At 48.7% G+C, this 21,957-nt stretch overlaps 1 protein-coding gene across 1 annotated transcript in view; it reads left to right on the top strand.

Moving 5' to 3' along the window:
* Nucleotides 1-21,957, top strand: part of GABRR2 (gamma-aminobutyric acid type A receptor subunit rho2) — a 46,257-nt gene that overhangs the window by 2,031 nt on the left and 22,269 nt on the right. The window contains exon 2 of the mRNA XM_044757521.2: nt 6,190-6,296. Coding sequence (XP_044613456.1) covers nt 6,190-6,296 — 107 coding nt within the window. The remainder of the gene's footprint in view (nt 1-6,189; nt 6,297-21,957) is intronic.

Genomic DNA, 21,957 nt, shown 5'->3' with positions numbered 1-21,957 from the left:
TCATTCCTCAGAAGAGCCAGTCTCATTCCCAGACACCTGCATGATTGAATCTGACCCGTAGGAGTGAGGAGAATTTCTTGAAATCCATCCCCTGAGGTGTTAAAGTGAATGAAAAGATGAACACATACATTCAAAGAATATAAAATAATTCTTGAGCAGAGGCTGGGAAAAAGGAAAGAGAAAATGTTGCCTTGGGGAACACGGTTCTAGGCCTTTCTGCGTCTACCATGGCATGCACCTGGTCAGAGAGTCATACAACTATCTTGGTCTGTGAAAAATTTTAGCCAAGCATCTGACTAAAAAATTACTTTCATTATTGACACACAAGAGTTAAGCTACACTAACAAATAGGAATAAAATGACCTGACCCTCTCTCGTTACAGTCTTAGAAAACTTCACCTCTGTAGAGTTGCTCCTTTTCTTGGAAATCCTGTTCACACACTCCCCCCTCCACACTCAGTCATACACACAGGCCATATACCACACGTAGGGTTTCACACAGTCACACACGCACAATGTACATGATCACACTCACCACACACATGGTCTCAAACCCATAGTCACACATTCACATGCCACACATGGTCACACACACACATACAGTCACACACATGCACACACACACACTGTTGGAACCTCTTCTAACCTGTAAACTTCCCCTGCCTCACCCTGGCCAAGGTACCCTCATGAAACAGTTATTTCGCCCAGCAGCTTTTTCAAAAACTGTTTCTGGTTTCTGATTCTACGTGTCACTCTGGGTGAGCTTGTTTTCTCTTAGTGGTTTGTTTTGTTCTGTTCTTCCGGCCTCTCAGCTTCACGGCTTTATTCCAACTCCCGCCCTGCTGCCTAAGTGGCCTCCTGACCACACAATTGCTTTCTTGTCGAGGGAGGCTCTTCTGAAAATCTGAAAATAAACCCAGCTCTGGGCTCTGCTCTGGTATCACCCTCCTGGTCCCGGAGCCCCAGGGCCCCTTCCATATTTCTGTCCCCACTTGCTGCCCCTTGGTACCGCTTGCCCTTGGCCATCCTTCTCGGTTTGCATCATGGCTCAAGTTGTGCTGGACCCAGGAGCAGCTTCGCTCTCCTGCTACCCAGTGACCTTCATCCTCCCCAGAGGGTCTGGGGAAGGAAGTGGGTTGGGACCTCAGGGAAACCAGGTCCAGGCCCTGGTTCTGCTGCTCTCTGGCAGTGTGGCTGTGTAGCCATGTGGCTGTGTTTCCCGATCTTTCTGAACCCCATTTCTCCAACTGGAAAGGGGGTAGTGACACCTTCCCCACTGGGCTGATGGGATGACCACAGCTGACGGCCTGTGCAGAGAGGGGGCGACTCGTGGAAGCGTGGTCACTATGATTGCTGCCAGAGAAACCTCAACACGATGGCACTAGCCTTACTTCTCAAAGGCATTGTGAACACATCTTTCTTCTTCCCTAACCCTCCCCAAAGGCTGGGCTTAGGTCCTGTGAAAGTTCTGGCTGCCTTGCTGTGGCGTTGGGACTCCGGATATGGCCTCAGGGGTCTGGGGTCCAAGGCCAAGGTCCAGGGATCTCCTGTGGAAGGACAAATTGAGGGCGTCCAGCTCCCACAAATAGCCAGGGCCTGGATATTATCAAATAACTGGTCCCTGAAAAAAAATTCTAGGCCCTCCTTGATGGCACCGGGACCTCAATCGCCCGTCCTGCGGGGGTGCTGGCATTCAGGACTTCCGCTCCCCTGTCCTGGCCTCTAAACTGTGCCACCAGGAGGGATTTGCTCCCTGGAGGCAGAGGGGCAGGGAGGCGGGGGCACTCACACTTCAACGTCTGTCATGTGCTAAGCCCTCCACGTCCCCGGGTGTCTCTGCTGGGGCGTCTGAACATGGCCCCCCGCCACAGTCGCCACACAGAGAACAGGCCTGGCCCATCTCAGCTTCTCCAGCAAGGTTTGGGGAAGAAATGGGTGAGAATGGAGGGCCCTTGGCAGCCCCCAACCATGACCCCACATGCCTCAAGGGAATGGGACTTACGTCTCATGCTCCAGCTAACGAGGATGGAGAAGTCACGCTGGACTTTCCTGCTGGAGGTGCAGCTACGAGGGCTTGTCCAAAAGCAAATCTGACGATGGCTTCTTCCTCCAACTGCCTAACACCCTTCAGTGTTTTCCCTCTGCCGTTGGATGGAGACAGAATTCTTAACATGATCTTCAAGGCTCTGCCTGTCCTGGCCCTGCTTGCCCCGCAGCCTCAATCTGCCCATTTCAGCTGCACCCTTCCTACCCTTTCCTCCTTTCATCGAACGTCCACTCACCCTCCAGCTAAGCCACCTCAAACTCAGCATGGCCCAAATCAAACCACGGATGTGTAGACTTTAAACGCTTGTAGGATACCCAGCTGGGGCTGATCAGTTAGGCAATGCGATATAAAGGTCTAGAGCAGGGGATGTTGATTTAGGCATCACCGCCATGTCGCTGACAACTGAAGCCACTGACACCGCGAGCCTGCCAGGAGGTGTAGAGAGAGAGGAGAAAGCGGCTGGGACAGGGCCCTGGGGACACTGGCATTTAAAGGATGGGCCAAGGACGAGGGGGAGGCTGCAGTGAACATTGAGAAGGAGCTGTCCGAGAGGCAGGAGGAAAATGAGCGGCCTGGCCTGAAAGACGAGGGTTCTGATCCGCCCTGCGGTGGCGAAGCCAGCCCTCAGCAAGGGTGCCCGCACCCGGTTGGCGAGGGGGCCGGCAGAGCTTGGCAGTGGGGAGGTGGCAGCAGTGCGTGGAACAGGGCTCTTTGGGAGAATTACTTATTTATTGGGAAGGAGAAGACATTTTGTTTTTTAAAAAAAGGAAGTGTTCAAAGAAGAATGTAACTACCACACCTGTACTATCACTTTTCAATAAATTTTGCATGAGGACGACGTGTGGTCTAGCCAGATTTTCTGCTTAGTTTGGTCCAAGCTGGGGGGTCTTGAATCTGGTTTGAACGCTGATGAGAATGAACAGTGGAAACAGGAGACGCCGAGGAAGCCAGGGCCAGGGGCAGGCTGGCTGGCCTTTAGACCAGCACTGAGTAAGAAAACGTCAGTGACTGCGGAAATGTTACGTATCTGCACTGTCCAATATGGTGGCCACCAGCCACAGGGGGTATTAATCATAGAAGTATGGCTAGGATACCTGAGAACTGAATATTAACTTTTCTTCTTTTTTAAAAGATTGGCCCCCAGCCAATAGCTAACATCTGTTGCCAATCTTATTTTTTCTTCTTCTCCCCAAAGCCCTCCAGCACATAGTTGTACATTCTAGTTGTGAGTGCCTCTGGTTGTGCTATGTGGGACGCCACCTCAGCATGGCCTGACGAGCGGTGCCATGTCGCATCCAGGATCTGAACCGGTGGAAACCTGGCCACCGAAGTGGAGCACGTGAACTTAACCACTTGGCCACGGGGCCGGCCCCTGAACACTAACTTTTAATTTTAATTAACTTAGCCACACGTGGCTAGTGGCTACTTGCCGGGGTCCCGCCCTGGCGGAGTCCAGGTTCCTGAGGGATGGACGGCGTCGGCGCAATGAGGGAGGGGAAAATAAAGGGGACGTGAGACTTGGGTTGGTGTTAGCAAGTCCGACTTTACTGTGCACAAGTGTCGTTTATATATTTTTCAGGATTAGTACAGAAATAGTTCTACAAATATTCTCAGAGAGATAAGGAAGTAAAAAACGAGCACAAGAATATTTATTAGCATTCCATTCTATAGAGCATAAGGTTAATGATCGTCTTCTCTGCAATTAACTAGTGTTTGTTGTCTCTAAGCTAAAGGAGATAGGTACCTAGGTATCTGTTGTAATTCATGGTAAAGTTAAATCAAAGAGAGAAGGTCCAGGCCTCCGGACAGGACAGCAGTCTGTCTGGTTACATCCTGGTGGAGCCATCCCTGCCTCCCTCAATCATTTACGCCATTAGTGTAGATGGTTAATGGGAACAAAAGGCGACTCCAGGGTGTCTTATCCCCAGGGCTATCTGCATTCTCAGCGGGCAGTTAAACATCTTTACTTTTTCGCGCCCTTTAGGGGGTGGAAGCATTCCTTTGTCTTTTAGATTGTGGAGCTAACAGTCCCTTAAGCACACTGCTGGAGACAGTATCATTTTGTTAGTAAAGTAAAGGGCTGAAAAGCTAAGCTAAACTATATATCTTCAAGAATAAAAAAGAGAAGTAAGTATACACATAACCTTGATAGAAAGCATGCATATAATTCAGAAAATATCGGGGGTGTTGGCTGGCCATCCTTCACCGAGGGGCATTCTTGCACCCCTCGGCCCTTCTACTCACCAATTATTTATTATTTATTGCTTTTAGGAGAAAAGCTTTATAACATTTTAACAGAAAGCAGAAGGTCAAGAATAATATATAGATACTTCTTGATCATCCAATTAACCAACAAACTTAGAAGGACGATGCATATATATATTTAGACAAAGAACTGGAGGGAGAAGGAAACATTAACCAGATGGAGGCCATAAACCTAATTCGACATCTTATCTGGGCAGGATTCCTTTCTGATTGTCTCAAATAGGACTGTGTGCTCCTCCAATAATTAACTGAAAAATATCTTGAAAGTTACCTGCAGGTGGTCACATTCTCTTACTATATCTAATTTTCCCGGGAGGTAGTGCCTCCCAAGCAGCCACCCAAAGGAGTGAAAACTGGAGGTTAAGAAAGGAAAAGGAATGAAGGGCAATTAGAAGCAGCACAGGTTTCAGAACTACGTGAGGGGCTGGCCGGTTATTCTTCACCAAGGGGCGACCCTGCACCCCTCAGCGTTAATCGGCTGGACCCTGTCAAACAGCCGATCAAATGATGTAGCCACGGCTCCCAGCAGCTACTTTAGTGGCCACTTCTGCGGCCAGCTTTAGACCTCCCATCAAATGATATCATCTGGGCAGAGCTAGTAGGGAAGGAAAGTTAAGAAGGATTTCATAGGAAGATGTCTCAAAGAACAGGACTTCAAGAGAGAAAACATGTCACTTCCCTCTTACAGAGTTTAAACAGGAAATATGCTAGTTTCTCTAAAAAAAATGCATAAAGTGTGACAAGACCTCTGAGAGTAAAATAGAGATTTGTATAAATGAACAACAAACACAAAAGAAAATCTCTTCATTTGCTTCTAAAAACCTTCAATGTCCTACACATAACGGAAATTATAGCAACACTGACTTCTTACAAGGTTATTATTTTCTGTCAAGAATTAGACCTCACATCTTGTCAGACCCAAATGTCCAAATGATCTGCCCTTCTTCCTTTCTCCCTCCCTCCCTTCCTCCTCTTTTGTTTCTTCTTCCTTTCTCTCTCTCCCTTTTTTCTCCCTCCCTCCCTCCCTCCCTTCCTCTCTCTCTCTCTCTCTCCCTCCCCTCTTTTCTCTTTTTCTTGTTTAGTGATAACTCTGTCAGTAGAATATTGCTTTAAAATATTTTAAATTTCATTACTTTAAGATTATGTGTGGTTGCAGTAAAAAACAAAATGATCTGGAAAGAGTGTGTGTGAATGAGAGAGAAGAGAGAATTACTCCTTTGTCATCTGGATTAAAAGGAAGAGACTGAACCAGGGTCTGAGATCCTGGGCTCCAGCTTCCACCACCTGGCCGAGTGGCCAGAGCAACTGCGTCCCCTGTTGTGGCCTTGCTCCCTGCTGGCTGTGGGTTGTCCTAGGGGTTGAGGCACTGCCACGAGCTGGATTCTGCAGAGAGCTGCCAACTGGACTGATGTAAGGAAGATCAGGTCTGGCTAAGATAAAGCCAGCATTTTAAAACTTTATATTTGTCTCAGAATTTTATTTATCACAAGATCAATATTTTACAACATAAGAGAAATATTTAAAAAGAAAAAAACATCATAATGCTCCACCATCCAACCCAGACATTGTCATCCAATCATAACTTCTGGCAAGACAGTTAAGAGCTTGCCAAGGAAGAATGCTGTCCTGCCCAAGATGCATCTACTCAGGAAGACTCTAGAAGGGCCTGGTCCTCAGCTCAGCCTGCCTGTGAGGGCCTGGGGTGGTGGGGGCAGGGGACTGTCCATCGGCTCTTGGTATCCCCTCCGTGGAGAAGGAGATGGGAGGACGGAGAAAAGGTGCCTGACAGGTAGACCCTGCAGGGAGTAACTGCCCCACATCATCTCACACAACGCCTTGGAGGGCCAGTGGAAAACGGGTCTTGCTTGTCTTTGCAGTCACCTATACAAGAAGAACCTCGACGTGACCAAAATCCGCACAGGAAAACCTCAGCCGCTTCTCAGAGTGGACGACCACGATTTCACCATGAGGCCCGCCTTTGGAGGTAGGACTGCGTCCTCCCCTCAGCCCGGGGGGCCTGGTCCCCAGGGCTGCCTGCTGCTGCTCTGTCCGGTCCTCTCAGGCACAGCTCTCCCTCAAAGCCCTGATTTTCCCGCTCACAGTCAGAATAGCTCAGCTCACTTCCAGAGTCACTCTTTTCCCAAGGAGAAAAGAGCTGGAAGGAAGTGAGTGGAGAGGGTGGGAGAGTGACTAACCTGTTCACTTTCAGCATCTGCCCTGTTGCTGCCAACTTTCTTTTCCTAAACGAATGAGAGGTGGTGGGGAGAGTCTGGACACAAAATGGCTCCCTGGTTCCGCCACCTCATGCTTAGCTGGGAATTTTGGGTTTTGAAGGGTCCCCTGCTTTCCAACACAGCAGCCACAATTGAACCCACTACAAAGTCTCCTCTCAGCTTTGGGGTCAGGGAGGAGTGGCGTTGCCGGTGGCTGTCCCTTCCAGGAACTGGAGAAATGCCACAGGAGGCCCTGAAAAGGAGCCACTGTCTGCTGGGACCAGGGGGAGAGTGGGGCAAGAAGAGCAGCATGCCTGAGATGTGGGGCCAACGTCGCCCATGTGCTTGTGGGGAAACTGAGGCCTGGAGCATTGCAGCTGATGGGCCCTGGCTTCCACTTCCCCCTTCTCTCTGCTCTGGATCCCTCTTAGTTCCCAGCAGTCTCCTGGGGTCGCAGGAAGGAGTAGGGGTGACCTGTAGGCAGGTCTCTGACCTTCTCTGAGCCTCTGTCTGCTGGTTTGTAAAATGGAGACGGTAATCCCTCCGGCCGAGGTTGTTGTCAGGATTAAACGAGATAATATATGTAAAGCCCCGGCACATACGGGGTCACGTCCCCTCGGAAAACCCAGCTGTCAGGCCTTCCTCTTGTGTGACTATTAAGGGATTAAGACATTAATTTATTCCAGAGGCCTCTGCATTTTAAAAGGCCTCAGAGCCTCCCACTCAATTCCCTGAGCTCTGACATCTGCCCAGGGAGGAGGCGAGTGGGCGGCAGTTTACAGCCCCGCCTCTCCTTCCGCCGGAGGGATGCTCACCCCGGCTCAGGGCTGGGGTGGAGGACGCCGGCTCCCTGGGAGGGCCCGTTCCCTCGGGGGCTTGCCCTGGGTGACTCTGCCAGAGAGTTTTAGGAAAATGAAGTTTTCCTGAATAAGCGGCTCTGAAACAGCTGTATCTGCTCTCGGAGGTCCGAGTGAGGTGTCCCGCAAGCGGAGGGTCTGCCTTGCCTTTCTCCTAGAAGGTCAGTTAAGATACAGAAGGTCAGCGAAGCAGCTAGAACAACAGTAAACAACAGTATTAATAACAACCAACACTTTGATAGTGATTACTCTGTACCATGCCCCATTCCAATCAAGGTCATTACATTCTGTGAAGTAGATACTATTATCTCCAGATGGGGAAACTGAGGCACAGAGCGGTGAGGTGATTGGCCCAGGTCACACTGCTGCTGAGGTTAGGCCCTCCCTCCTAGCTGGGTCTCTTTCTTGTTCCCTCTACCTGTGTGTCCCTAAGGCAGGGCCCATGTATTCATTAGGCAGAGTAGACACAGTATTTAGAGCCCACAATACTCTTAGGGGCCTCTGAAAATGTTTTAATTTATTTTAAAATCAGAAAAAAAAAAGAAAGTTTAGGTAGAAGAAAATGTTTTTTTAAGTGTATAATATTAATATATTCATCTTTATACCAATACAGTTGTAAAGTATGCTTTTTAATATTTTTTATGGTGGAGGGGACCCATGAAGGCAAAAGTCCCCTGGACCCTCAAAAATCATAGCGTGGCCCTGCCTCAGTGCACAGTTTTGTGGGGCAGGTGGGTGATATTCTGAACAATGTGTTGTAACTTTCTAACGGGGCCTGTTGTGACTGGCAGGGGCCTGAGCCATCACCTGGTCAGTACCTTCAGTTTACAGAAGAAGAGCCTGGGTTCCAGGAGGTGAAGTGTTGGTCACAGAACAGCTGGGGGCTTTCTGCCCTGTCTGCTGCAGAGCTGAAAGCCTCATAGAAACGGCCCCTCCTCTGAGAGAAAGCCGGGAGCTGGCTCTGAGGCCTGGCGGGTGAGCCCTGCCGCGTTCCCGGGAAATCTGCTCCGAGCAGAACCATCCAACAGGCTGGAGCCGCAGTCAGGGTGCTCCTGCCTCAAGCCACGCTCGAGGGGCAAATTGGACTTCCTGTACCCTGATCTGGGCCCACCGATGGGGTCCCCTGTGTGGAGGGTCAGGACAGTCCCCCCCTAGCCTGAGTGAGCTGCTGAGACTGGGGGAGGCCTCGGCTTTGGGGAAAGCTGCATGGGAAGGAGGAGCCCTGAGGGTCTGCTACATTAGGTGTCAAGGTCTCAGTCACCAAAGCCTGGGGTGGGGGCCGCTCCTCCTTCCTTCCAGCCCTCTCCCCCAGGACAGGTGGTCCTCTGGGCACCTTTTGTCCCTGCAGGGTTTTCCTGGATGTCCAGATGTCACTTGGATGAAATAGGGGAAAGGGAGCACATAGTGAGCTGCCAGGGCTGCACCCGCCACGAGCCCATGAATAAGAAGGTCTGTGACTCCCGGAGTCCTGGGCAAGCAGGTGGGATGGGGCCTGCTTGTGGTTCCAGTGATTGCTATAATCTGTGATCCCTGGGAGCATCCAGAGATGGTTTAGAGCCAGGAAGCCTTCCTGGCAGGTGCTCCTGAGGGTCTCCATTCCGCCAGGTGCCTCATTCCTGGGCGGGGAGCACTGGCCAGAGGGCAGGTGGGTCTCTGAGGAAAGAGGCTGGCAGATGGCACATAGGTGACTCTGCGCTTAATAGAAGGCTCTCCTTCCTTGGCGGTAGCCCTCTGCAGGCCCTCGGGAAGAAGCCGAGCCTGGGCCCAGCCTGTCAACACCCTCTTCCCTTGGCACCCACGCTCACAGAGCGGGTCATCTGCACAAAGCTGTCCGTCCACAGTCGTGGGATATGTCTTCTCATTCCTATTTTATTTCTCCAAGAGGGACTTCCTTGTGGATTGATGTTTAAAAGTAACTGATAGAGAAGAATTTATCTAAGGCTATATACCCGTTGGATGACCTTTTCAGTCTGGAAAGAGAAAAGATTAAAAATCTAGCAGCTTCCTAATAATCCCAGGGATCAGTTGAAACAAAAATACTGTGTCTAAGCTCCCAGCTGCCTCCCAGCTGCCTGATTCGGCGCTGTGTCCTGGTTAGAAGGAACTTCAGCGGCCGGGGCTTTCTCCTCTCTTTGTTAGGAAAAATATTGCAATGCTGATTTTTTTAATTTAAATTTTTGAAAATGTGGTAAAAAGACATAACATAAAATGTATCATTTTAACCATTTTTAAGTGTATGGTTCAGCGGCAGGAAGCATGTTCGCATGGCTGGGCAACCAGCACCTCCATCCATCTCCAGAACTTTTTCACCTTCCCAAACTGAAGTTCTGTCCCCATTAAACACCAGCTCCCCACTCCGCCCTTCCCCCCAGCCCCTGGCAACCACCGTCCACTCTACGTTCTGTCTCTATGAGTTTGACTCCTCTAGGTGACTCATCTAAGTGGAATCCTACAGTTTTCAACTGGCTTTTGTGACTATCTTGTTCACTTAGCATAATGTCTTCAAGGTTCATCCATGTTGTAGCATGTGACAGGATTTCCTTCCTTTGTAAGACCAAATAATATTCCATTGCTTGAATTACCACACTTTGTTTGTCCATTCATGTGGTAATGGACAATTGGGTTGTTTCTGCCTTTTGGCTATCATGAATAATGCCACCATGAACATGTCTGTACAAATATCTGTTTAAGACCTTGCTTTCAGTTCTTCTGGGTACATACCCAGAAGTAGAGTTGCTGGGTCATATGGTAGTTCTGTGTTTAACACTGGTCTCTCCTACTAGAGTGTAAGACTCCAAGGACTGTGGCTGTCTTGACCACTGGGTCCCCAAGTGCCCCAGACTCTGACTGACACATAATAACAGCTCAAAAAAAATCATATTTGTCTTATGAATGAAAGTGTTTTGATTGGAGAATCTAACTCACTTTGTTGCCACTTCTTCTTGACCATCCTGACAAACTCCTTGGATATGGTTCAGAAGAATCCATGACGACCCTACACTCCTCCTTTTCCTCCCATCTATACAGTTCGAATGAAAAATCAGCATGGCACTGGTGGGAATGTAAAATGGTGCAGCTGCTGTAGAAGCGCGGGAGTTCCTCAAAAAATTAATGAAATCTTCACATCAAGATGTCAGACTGTGAGAGCTGCTGGGAAGGACAGCCAGGAGCTGCGGGTGGGCACAGCAGGGTCTGGGCAAGGGCACCAGAGAACAGCTGCCCCAAGGAGCCAGCGAGGAGGACGGGCGAGGAGCCGCCCTCACCTCGGAGTGTGTGCTGTTGGAGTCCTTTACATTCCGTTACTTTGCCAGAAGCGATAGATTGTTCTCAAGAAGCTAACAGTCTACAGAGAAAACAGCGAGGTGATTAAGTGCAATCAAGTGTCACAGAAGCAATTTAGGACGTCTCTACTGCTGGAGTGGGAACTGAGGGAGCAGTCAGCTCTGCCCAGAGCGAGGACCAGAGAAGGAGAGGATCACAGAAGCCTTCCCTTAGGGCCTGAAGCTCCCAGTGAGTCTGGAAAGAGGCGCAGTGGGTGAGCCCAGTGAGGGAGGAGGAATTGGGGAGACGGGTGCTCACTGATAAAGGTGGAGCGTGTCAGGGGAACCTGTCCTTGCACTATCTCGTGTGTTTGTGTGTGTGTGTGTAGTTGGAGAGGGCGTGCAGGGCCTGGACAGAGAGATAAGGCTGGGGCGCCGGGCAGGGGCAGCTCTGGGAGCACTTAGGACTCTTGGCAGCACGGCGCAGACTGAGGAGTGACAGGATGAGACCTGCGCTTAGATGGCTCGCCGGGGGCCTGTGGGGAGGATACTGGAGTGCTCAAGAATGGATGCCGGACACGGGCTGGCCACTTCAGCAACGGGCCAGACCAGAGCTGATGAAGGATTAAGCTAAGGCTGTAGGAAGAAGCGGAGGGACCTGTGAGATGCTTAGGAGGGAGATGGCTTCAGATGGAATCGAGGAACCTGGGACACCCAAGTGTCTGACCTGTGGGAGACCATACACTGAGATGGAGCACCAGGGAAAAGCAACTGGGACAAGATATAGAGGGTCAGGAGACGGATGGCCTGCTCATAGGGGTGAGGGCAGAGAGTTTAATGAAGGTCTGTTGACAAAGGTGTGGGCAGGGATCAGGGAAACCAGCGAGCCCTGGCGAAGCCGTGAGGCAGGAGGAGTGGGGAGCCATTACCAGGCTGAGGCCAGAAGGATGAGGGGAGGGAGTGGTTTCCTGAATCTGGAAAGGGGCTAGAGCTGAGGAAAAGGGCTGTGGATAGGAGCCATGGCCCCGGGAGAGGGCTGCAGCCTGTAACCCTGCAGGGGATGCTCTGGAGAGAGTCAACTGCTCCCACCCTCCTCCTGTCTTCTTTACGTACTGGCACTGTCATTGGCTGAACCCAACCAGAAGGCAGAAGGGAAGGGCCTGCTGTGGTCAGTGGCAGCCTTGGGCTTGGGCCAGGAGCCCTGCCATGGCCACCCAGCTGTCCTCACCTCTGGGGCCAAGAGGACATGCCCACCTGGGGTCTCCTTTCTAGGCCATGCTGGGGGCCTTGGACCCAGAATGACCTGTCCACACAGCCCTGAGTCTGCTTCCAGGACCTGCACAGGCCTCTTCCCCAGGGGAGCCCCCAGGGCGACTGCACCACGCAGGTGCGCACGCCTTGTCCTGAGAGGTGGCCGACAGGTGGCTGCCGGAGGGGGCTGGATGGGAGCTGAGATACGGGGTGGGGTGTCACATGCACACACACGAGGTTCTTCTCTGTGTGGGGCGCTGCTGTGAGTGGGGAAAGAAAGGCAGCTGAGAAGTGGGGCCCGTTCTCCCTGCCCTGCCCTGCGCCCAACCAAACTCTGAGGAGACTGAGAGTCCTGAAGTGGGACTTGGCCTTCTGGGTGGATATGGAGGTGTATTTGTCAAAGAAGTAGGATAGGCTGTGTGCCATTTTGCAGTGTCTTAACTTGCTTATAGCCTTTAGATATTCAGGCATACAGCGTGTGGGTCTCCGGTAGTACTCTTGCAGGGGTGGGCTGCAAACGTGGGTGCTGTCCCTCAATGCTGTAAATGTTGATGCAGCCCCTGGCACAGAGCAGGGTGGAGCAGAGTGGAGAGCGGGTCTGGAAGGGTAAATTGAGACCACCCAGCGCAGACCCAGCGGTCAGGTTGAGATTGAGTGAGTCGGGGGACGGGACCCAGCCTGTGAGCAGGGGCGAGTCGGGGCACTGGCTGGGCCTCTAGTGCCGTCCCCATGTCCAGATCACAGGAGAGAAGACAGCACACGTGTTGGCTCATGGGCTTCCTTGAGGTAACTGCACAGCCCGGTGCTCTGCCTTCTGAGCGAACCTGCAGATTTTCCGTCAGCTCTGTCTCCAGTGGCTCACCCTGGGAGCTGCGGGACTCTTGCTCATCTTCCCTCCTCATCCTTGTCCTTTCCCCCTTCCAAATCAATCATGTTAAATCCATTCGTCCATCAAACTATCACTCAGATCTGCCCCCTCCGACCCCTGCCCCACCCCTTTAGCTCGCGCGTTCTCACTGTGTTCTTGGTGAAAAAATCCTAGAAGTTGCAATGGTTTGTGGCCCTCCACTGCTTAATCCTCCCCAACAAAGTCTTGTTCCTTACTATTTCATTTAAATTTAAATCGGTTACTATCCTTAAATTCAGTTAAAATTTTCTCTTTGGGAGGCACTAATGATAAGAAGGTTGGAAGCCCTGCCTACAGCAACACCATAGCACCCACCCTCTGTAACCAAGTTCGCCTTCTGGGTTTCCCATATTTACCAGATGAAATGCAGCCCCCACCTCCCCCACACTGGGTCCTGAGACCTCCACAGTCTGGCCCAGCTGCCTCCTCGGCTCACTCTGCTCTCCCCAGTGGACCAGGGCTCTTCTCTCCTGGAATGTTCTCTGTCCACGCACATCGGTGCTTGTTTGTGTCTGGGAGCGTCTGTCCACAGCGGCCCCCTGTGCCGTCCTGCTTCATCCGACATCTGTCCATGCCTGAGCCCAGCTTAATTCCATTCCTCTAACATGAAGCATCTCTTGGCTATTTTGAACTGTACGACCTTCTTCTTCTTTGAAATCTTTGCACAGATCCATTCTTTCACTCACTCATTGGTTAATTAATTAATTTGTTCACAGTGTAATGATTAAGAACATAGATTCATTTCTGGTTTCTGGTTATCCACTCCTTCATAATAAGCCACCCTAAGACTGTGGCTTAAAAAATAATGCATTATTTTTGCTCACAAATCTGGGTGACTGAGCTCAGCTGGGTGGTTCTTGCTCGGGGTGGGGGTAGGTGGGGGGCAGTGGTTCTCATGTGGTTGCCCCAGATGGTGGCAGCTGATGTGTCCTCTCAGAGGTATCTCCATTCTCATGTCTGGTGTGGCGGTGGGAAGACTAACACTGGGCCTGAAACAGCTGGGGCTCCTCTGGCATCATGGCATCATTCCCATCATTTTCCCTCTCTCTGGTCTTTCTGTAATCTGGCCACATGGCAGCTGAAGAGAAACCGGCAGATCCTGGAAGTTTCACAGCATCGTTACTCCTGCTGCATTTTATTCCTCAAGCGAACCACGAAGGTCCGCCCCGGTTCAAGGGGAGAGGAATTAGACTCCATCTCTTGGTAGCAGGAGTGTTAAAGAATTTGCAGACCTGTTTTAAAACCGCCACTCTGTGGCTGTGCTGCCTGGATTGGTCCAGACTTCAGTGTTGCCTCTTAATAGCTGTGTGACCTTGGGCTGGTTCCTGAGCCTCTCTCTTCCTCAGTGCCTCACATTTAAAAGGGTAATAATAGTTCCTGCTGAGAGGATTGTTCTGAGGATTAAATGAGTATTCTGTGGCTCTTAGCACAGTGCATGGCACCTAGGAAGTGCTTAATAATGTTCGCTATTTTTATTAAGAATGTTCTGCGCAGCACAATGCGGGGTTAGAGCAGGTGGGCTGGAGGTGGACCGCCTGGGATCAATGCGCGGTTGTGACTTCCTCTAGCTGGGGACCTTTGTCACCTTTCTAATGTCAAGTCCCACCTGTAGAACGGGTATCTGCCTTGCTGGGGTGCTGTGAGGACAGACTCAAGGGTGCTATGTGGAGCACTCAGCACAGCCCAACACAGCAGAGTTGGGGCGCCTGAGGATGGTAACAGTGGTGGCCGTGTGTCGAGCACTGGATGCGAACGTGATAAAGGCACGGCCCCTGCCCCGAGGAGCCATGCCCTGGCCCCCTGCCACGCATCATATGCTCCCTTAGGGCCTGTCTTGGGGTCAGGGCTTCTACTGCTGCGGCTACTCTGATCTGGTTCTGCCCACAACACTTCTGACACTGATGTGTGGGTTTCCCACACCAGGCAATCCTCCAGTTCTCTGCTGACACCAACTGGGTGCCCTATAGTTTACTTCAGTTGTCACACTAAGTACCGGGAGTTAGCGTAGACCCCACAGGGCAAGGGCTCAGTTCCAGAAGACTGCCTCCCCCTTCAGACACCAATTACAAGGGGTGGGTCCCCAAGTTACCTGGACTTCTGTCCGACTTGGCTATAGAATCAGAGGTTCCCACAAGCCCCTCCTCAGGTTCAATAAATTGCTATAATGGCTCACAGAACTCAGGGAAATTAGTTACAAAGAGTATTAGACAGATGAACAGCCAGATGAAGAGGTACACAGGGTAGAGACTCGAAGGTTCTGAGCACAGTAGTTGGGGTATGCCACCCTCTCTGAATGTGGATTTGTTCACCAACCGGGAAGCTCACCGAATCCTGGTGTTTAGGGTTCTTATGGAGGTTCCATTACATAGGAAGGACTGATGAAATCATTCGCTATTGGCGATTAACTCAATCTCCAGCCCCCTTTTCTCCTCGGAGGTCAGGGGATGAGGTAGGAGTTCCAGCCCTCTGATCACATGGTCAGTTCTGACAACCAGCCCCCATGCTGAAGCCAGCTAGGGGTCCACCTTATAGCATAAACTCAGGTATGACAACCAGCCCCCATGCTGAAGCCATCTAGGAGTCACCTCATTAGCATAAGCTCAGGTATGGTTGGTAGGGATTTGTTATGAATAAGAAAGACATTCCTCTCACCCCTATCACTCAGGAAATTACAAGGATTTCAGAGCTCTGTGCCAGGAACTGGGGAAGAAGACCAACTATGTATTACTATATCACAAGTGCTGTGTCACTTCGCAAGGTTATTGTCTATGTCGACGAAAATAATCCATAACCAATCTATAAATGAAAATTTGGGAGAGTTTATTCTGAGCTGAAATCTGACGACCATGGCCTGGGGCCTTTCTTCCCGGAGGAAGAAAGGGCACCAAAGAAGTGAGGTGCACAGAGTGGTTATATACCCCCATACAGGATGTCTCACATATGATTGAAATGTCCCTCCCACAATAGTCACAAGATTGCCCTGTCGGCACAGTGCTTGATGGACACAGCAGGTAGTGGGTCTGCTGTCTTGGAGGGCGTAGCAGGAGGCAAGCCTATTGTCTCGAGCTGGGTGGTCACAGGTGAGCACAGCAATCAGTTCAAAGATGGTTAATCCTTAAAGAAATGCCAAGGTTGGGAGGGGGAGGGAAGTTGCACCTTTATCTCAAGGGCCTTTGTTCTTGCCATAGGGAATGTCTAAAGCAGATATACAATGCATGCTCAACGGCCTCGGTCAGGCCCTTTTGGAAAGACAAGGTCAGGCTGAATTAGGTTTATACCAAATGGCTTCCTCATATATCCTATTGCTTGCCATTTTTATTTGTCATTTAGTTACTTCTGCAGCTGGACTGTCTCCAATGGGCTGCCTTCCTAAGGAATTTTCTAGGGTAATTCTGACACGTGCTTTTCACCTTGGATCATTCTCTGGTACCACCCCCACTGAAAGCGCCCTCTGTGTTTGGGGCACAGACTGTGGGCACAGACCCTCCCTGATGGCCTCAGGGCTCTCTCAGTCTTTACTCTGTGACCTCCTCTCTAGGAGGTGTTCAGCCCTAGACTTCCAAGCCACAGGAGTCTGGCCACCAAAGCCCCAAATGACACTTAGCTGGTCCTGCTGAGGCCCGTGGAGTGAGCTCCAGGTTCCAAGGAGCTGTGGCCTCCTCTTTTGAGTGTGTTTTGGAGCTCCTGGCTCTGCCTCCCCGCTTCCCCATGCTGGGAGGGGTCTAGTGCTTCACTGTTACGTTGGAGGGTAACTGGGCAGGGAGCTGAAGTTGGGGAGAAGGCTGGCCCTCCTGCAGCCTTTTTCGCAGGAGCTACTGCCCTTGGAGGAGACCCTTATGACCCTTCCTCAGCACCCTTGGCCCTTCTCTCCTGGAGCACAAACCCTAACTTGCCACCCACGCCCTGCTCCTACTCGCTCCTTCCCCTAAAATTAGTCTTCTCCTCCTGGCCTCTCCCTCACTCAGCCCCTCCTCTGCAGTCCCCCTCGGGGCAATCTCACTCTTGCCCTCTCCTCCTTCATGACCCCATCTGAGCCCAGGTGACCAGAGAGGTCACCATGCTCCTGAAGGACAGGATGCTGGTGACAAATAAAAATGACAAGTAATAGGATATATTGGAGTATATGAGGAAGCCATTTGTTGTAAACCTAATTCGGCCTGACCTTGTCTTTCCAAAAGGGGCTGACCGAGGCCATTGAGCATGCATTGTATATCTGCTTTAGATATTCCCTGTGGCAAGAACAAAGGCCCTTGAGATAAAGGTGCAACTTCCCTCCCCCTCCCAACCTTGGCATTTCTTTAAGGATTAAGCATCTTTCCTTAGGCTAGGAACTGATTGCTGTGCTCACCTGTGACCGTCCAGCTCGAGACAATAGACTTACCTCCTGCTACGCCCTCCGAGACAGCAGACCCACTACCTGAGGTGTCCATCAAGCACTGTGCCGACAGGGCAATCCTGTGACTATTGTGGGAGGGACATTTCAATCATATGTGAAACGTCCTGTATGGGGGTATATAACCACTCTGTATACCTTACTTCCTTGGTGCCCTTTCTTCCTTTGGGAAGAAAGGCCCCGGGCCATGGTCCTCAGATTTCAGCTCAGAATAAACTCTCCCAAATTTTCATTTATAGATTGGTTATGGATTATTTTCATCGACACCACATATAAAATAGAGGAAGATGGGCACAGATGTTAGCTCATTCTTCCTCAGCAAAAGGAGGAGGATTGGTGGTGGATGTTAGCTCAGGGCTGATCTTCCTCAAAAAAAAAAAGCTTGTTAGATACCCAGTGGAGACTTCTTTTAGACTTTAACAACAAGTAGGGTCAGAGTTTGGATCAGCGATCAGGCTCAGGAAGGAGACTGAGAATTGTCATCAGCTGTAAGGGGAGAGCCGGTCATGGGAAGGGCTGAGTGTCTGCAGGGCAGAGAAGGGGCCCAGGGACCTCAGAGAAGGAGCCAGGGAAGAGCTGTGTTGCAGAGACTGCAGAGGGAGGGGGTTTCAACAAAGGAGGGGTGGCCATCAGAGAGAAGTCCGGGAGGCCAAGGTCCAGGAAGAGATTCCTGGACTCAGCAAGTACAGTAGGGACAGGACGGGATATAAGTAGGAAGTGGAGACAGCTGGTGGAGATGGGAGAGTAGAAGAGTTTGACAGCAAAAGGAAGTGGTCACCAGGACATGGGACATTAAAATCTCACTTCTGGAAGTCTGCTTAAAGGTCAGTTGTCCAGTGGTTCTCAAATACAAGTGTGGAGCGTCATCACTGCAGGGCTTGTGTAAACCCAGACTCCTGGGCCCTACCCCAGGATTCGCTGCTTCAGGAGGCCTGGGGTGGGGCCGCAGAATTGCATCTCTAAGAAATGCCCGGTGATGCTGATGCTTCTAGTGGAGGGGAGTGCCCCTGATCCAGGCCAGCCTCGCCCACCCCATCTCACCCCAGTTGGATGGTTAAATGCCTGCCATGTGGCACTCACTGCCTGCTGAGGAGGCAGCACTCACTATGAGAAAAGTTGGGCATATTTTAAAACTGAAATGTTCAATTACACCCACCAACAACAGCAATGTCTCAACCATTATTTCAAATTAACTCAAACTTTGCAAGAAGCCTTCAAGGAAATGGGGAGGGCCATGGAGGAAATGCAAAGTCAAGCCATCCAACCTGCAGTGATGAAAATTCCATTCACTATGTATGCATCCATGAGATGAGATTCATCCATGTCATTGCAAGAAACTATAATATTCGATTATATGAATATAGCAGAATGTATTTATCCTCAACTGTAGAGGACATTTGGGAGGTTTCCAGCTTTTAGTTATTACAAAGATTGTTTTGTGAACATTTTTGCATATGTGTCTGTGTACACATTCACGGTACATTTCTAAAAGTGGAATCACTGGGTCGTAGGGTGTGTATATCTTCCATTTTACTAGAAAACGCCTTCTAAGGTGGTTATGTCAATATATACCCCTGAGTGGCAATGTAGGAGAGTGCCTGTTGGTCCATATCCTTGTTGACACTTGGTGTAGTCAGTCTTTCCTTTGAGCCAGTTTTGTTACTATGTAGTAATAATGTCTCATTGTGGTGCTAATGGAGCTATTAATGTAATGGCACACTTTTTTCATGTGTCTATTGTTTATTTCCTCTTTTTTGGAATGCCTATTCAAGCCTCTTGCCTGTTTTTGTATTGGGCTATCTGACTTTTTCTTAGTAAAACTCTTCAAAGTTATTTATATATTCTGTATATGAGCCCTTTTGTCAGTTATATGTATTGTGAATATCTTCCCTCACTCTGTGGCTTGCTTTTCACTGTCTTCATGATGTCTTTTGATAAGTAAGAGTTCTCGATTTTTTCAATGAAAATTTTTTATTGAACTGCACATATACACAAAAGCACACAAGTCATAAGTGTACAGCTTAGTGAATTATCAAACAGCAAACACCTTCCTGTAAGCAGCACCTAAATCAAGAAACAGTGTTTCCAGAACTCCAGAACTCTCTCCCTTCCCCCATCAATCTCCGCCACCACTGACAACCGTTATCCTGATTTCTAAAGCCAAGGATTAGTCTTTCCAGATAGTCTTAATTTTAATGTAAATTTATTAGTCTTTTCCTTCTGGTTAGTGCTTTTTGTGTCGTGGTAGAAAAGTGCATTGCTATTTGGAAGTAAGAATTTGTTACCTGTGTTACCTTGTGGATCTTAGCTGTTTTGCCTTTCACATTTGGATCTGCGATCCACCCGGCGTTGTCTTGCACGTTGCATGATTTTCATATATATAGCCAATGGTTCCGCGTTAGTTATTAGACACCCTTCTCTCTTCAGTGATCTGCAGTGACACCTTTATGATAAGAAGTCCAATGTTCTTAAATGTGTGTGTCTGTTTCTGGACTCTCCACTTTGTTCCATTTGTCAGTTTGTCCATTTTTATGCCAGTCCTTCACTTTTTAATCACTGTAGTTTTATAATAAATCTTGATATCTCGATGAGCAATTCCTCCCACTCTATTTTTCTTCAAGAAGGACTGCTATTGGACTTTCGAATTTGCTAACAATCTTTTTTGTCAAGTTCCACAAGAAAGCCTAATAGAATTTTTGTTGGAACTGCATTGAGTCTATAGATTAATATGGGGTAATTCATATCTTTGCAATATTGAATCTTCCAATCCATGGACATGATCTATTTTTCCATTTATTTAGGTATTTTAAATTTCTGTCAATAATGTGTTGTAGTTTTCTTCATAGAGGACATTCAGATATTTTGTTAGATGTATTTCTAGGTACTCATTCTGAGCTTTTTTTTTTTTAAAAGATTGGCATCTGAGCTAACATCTGTTGCCAATCTTCTTCTTCTTCTTCTTCTTTTGTTTCTTCTCCCCAAAGCCCCCCAGTACATAGTTGTATATTCTGGTTGTAGGTCCTTCTGGCTCTGCTATGTGGGACGCCGCCTCAGCATGGCCTGATGAGTGATGCTAGGTCTGTGCCCAGGATCCAAACTGGCGAAACCCTGTGCCACCAAAGAGGAGCTCGAACTTAACCACTTGGCCACAGGGCTGGCCCCGCCTAGGTATTTGATGCCACTGTTAATAGCATTTTTGAAAAATTTCCTTTTTTTAACTTTGCTAGCATATAGGAATACAGTTGATTTTTGTGTCCTGAGTCTGTCTTCAACATCCTTATTAAAATCTCTTGTGCTGGGGCCAGCCCTGTAGTGCACTGGTTAAGTTCGCATGTTCTGCTTCAGCGGCCCAAGGTTCTCTGGTTCAAATCCCGGCTGTGGACCTATGCACCCCTTGTCAGGCCATGCTGTGGTAGGGGTCCCACATAAAATAGAGGAAGGTGGGCATGGATGTTAGCTCAGGGCCAGTCTTCCTCAGCAAAAAGAGGAGGATTGGTGGCAGATGTTAGCTCAGAGCTAATCTTCCTCAAAAAAAAAATCTCTAGTTAATTCTAATAATTTACCTACTGACTTAAAAAAATGCATATACCCAATCTTATAACATACAAATAATGGTGGTTTTGTTTCTTTCTTTCCAGTTGTCATAACTTTTTTCATTTCTTACCTTATTGTACTGTCTAGGACTTTCAGTACAATGTTGAATAGAAGTGGCATTAACAGGCATTCTTGTCTCATTCTCAATCTTAAGGAAATTTTATAACACTTTACCATTAAATATGATATATACCATAATTAAATGTATTTTTTGTGGCTAACTCTTTAAGTTCCCTTCTATTCCTATGTGTTTTTAAAAATCATAACTGGGTACTGATTTTAGATTTTCTTTTATCAGTTGAGATAAATTTTTTTCTCTTAGTTTGTTAATGTGGAAAATTATATTGATAGATTCTATATTTATAGATTCCATTTTACACATTCTCAATTTTTTAATCTCTTTGTACTTAGTACACTTAGATATTTTATTTTATTTATTTTTATTTTTTGCTGAGGAAGATTCTCCCTGAGCTAACATCTGTGCCAATCTTCATCTATTTTGTATGTGGGTCACTGCCACAGCATGGCTGATGAGTGGTGTAGGTCCACACCTGGGATCTGAACCCACAAACCTGGGCTGCCAAAGCAGAGCATGCTGAACTTAAGCACTGGGCCATGGGGCTGGCCACATGGCTTGATGAGTGATGTGTAGGTCCATGCCCAGGATCTGAACCTTTGAACCCTGGCCCGCCAAAGTGAAGTGCACAAACTTAACCACTATGCCACTGGGCTGGCCCCTCTTTTTATCTTTTTTTTTATGTTTACAGTGTATAGAGTGATGTCTTTATCATTCCTGATATTAGCGATTTTTGCCTTATTTTTTGTTAGATCAGTCTCAGAGTTTTATTAATTTTATTCATGCTTTCAAAGAACTAATATTTCACTTTATTGATCCTCTCAGTTGTATATTTGTTTTCTATTTCAATACTTTGTGTCCTTACCCTTATTGTTTCCTTCCATCTACTTTAATTTACTGCTCTTTTCCTAACTTTTAAAGGTGGATGCTTAGCTCATTAAATTTAAACATTTCTTCTTCTTCTTTTTTTCCCCCACCAGATTCCACCAGAACATAGTTGTATATTTCAGTTGTGGGTCCTAGTTGTAGCATATGGGATGCTGCCTCAACATGGCTTGATGAGCAGTGCCGTGTCTGTGCCCAGGATCTGAACC

This window comes from Equus asinus, chromosome 24 (genome assembly GCF_041296235.1).
Source record: "Equus asinus isolate D_3611 breed Donkey chromosome 24, EquAss-T2T_v2, whole genome shotgun sequence".
Taxonomy (NCBI): domain Eukaryota; kingdom Metazoa; phylum Chordata; class Mammalia; order Perissodactyla; family Equidae; genus Equus; species Equus asinus.
This window is presented reverse-complemented; position numbering and strand designations above follow the sequence as displayed.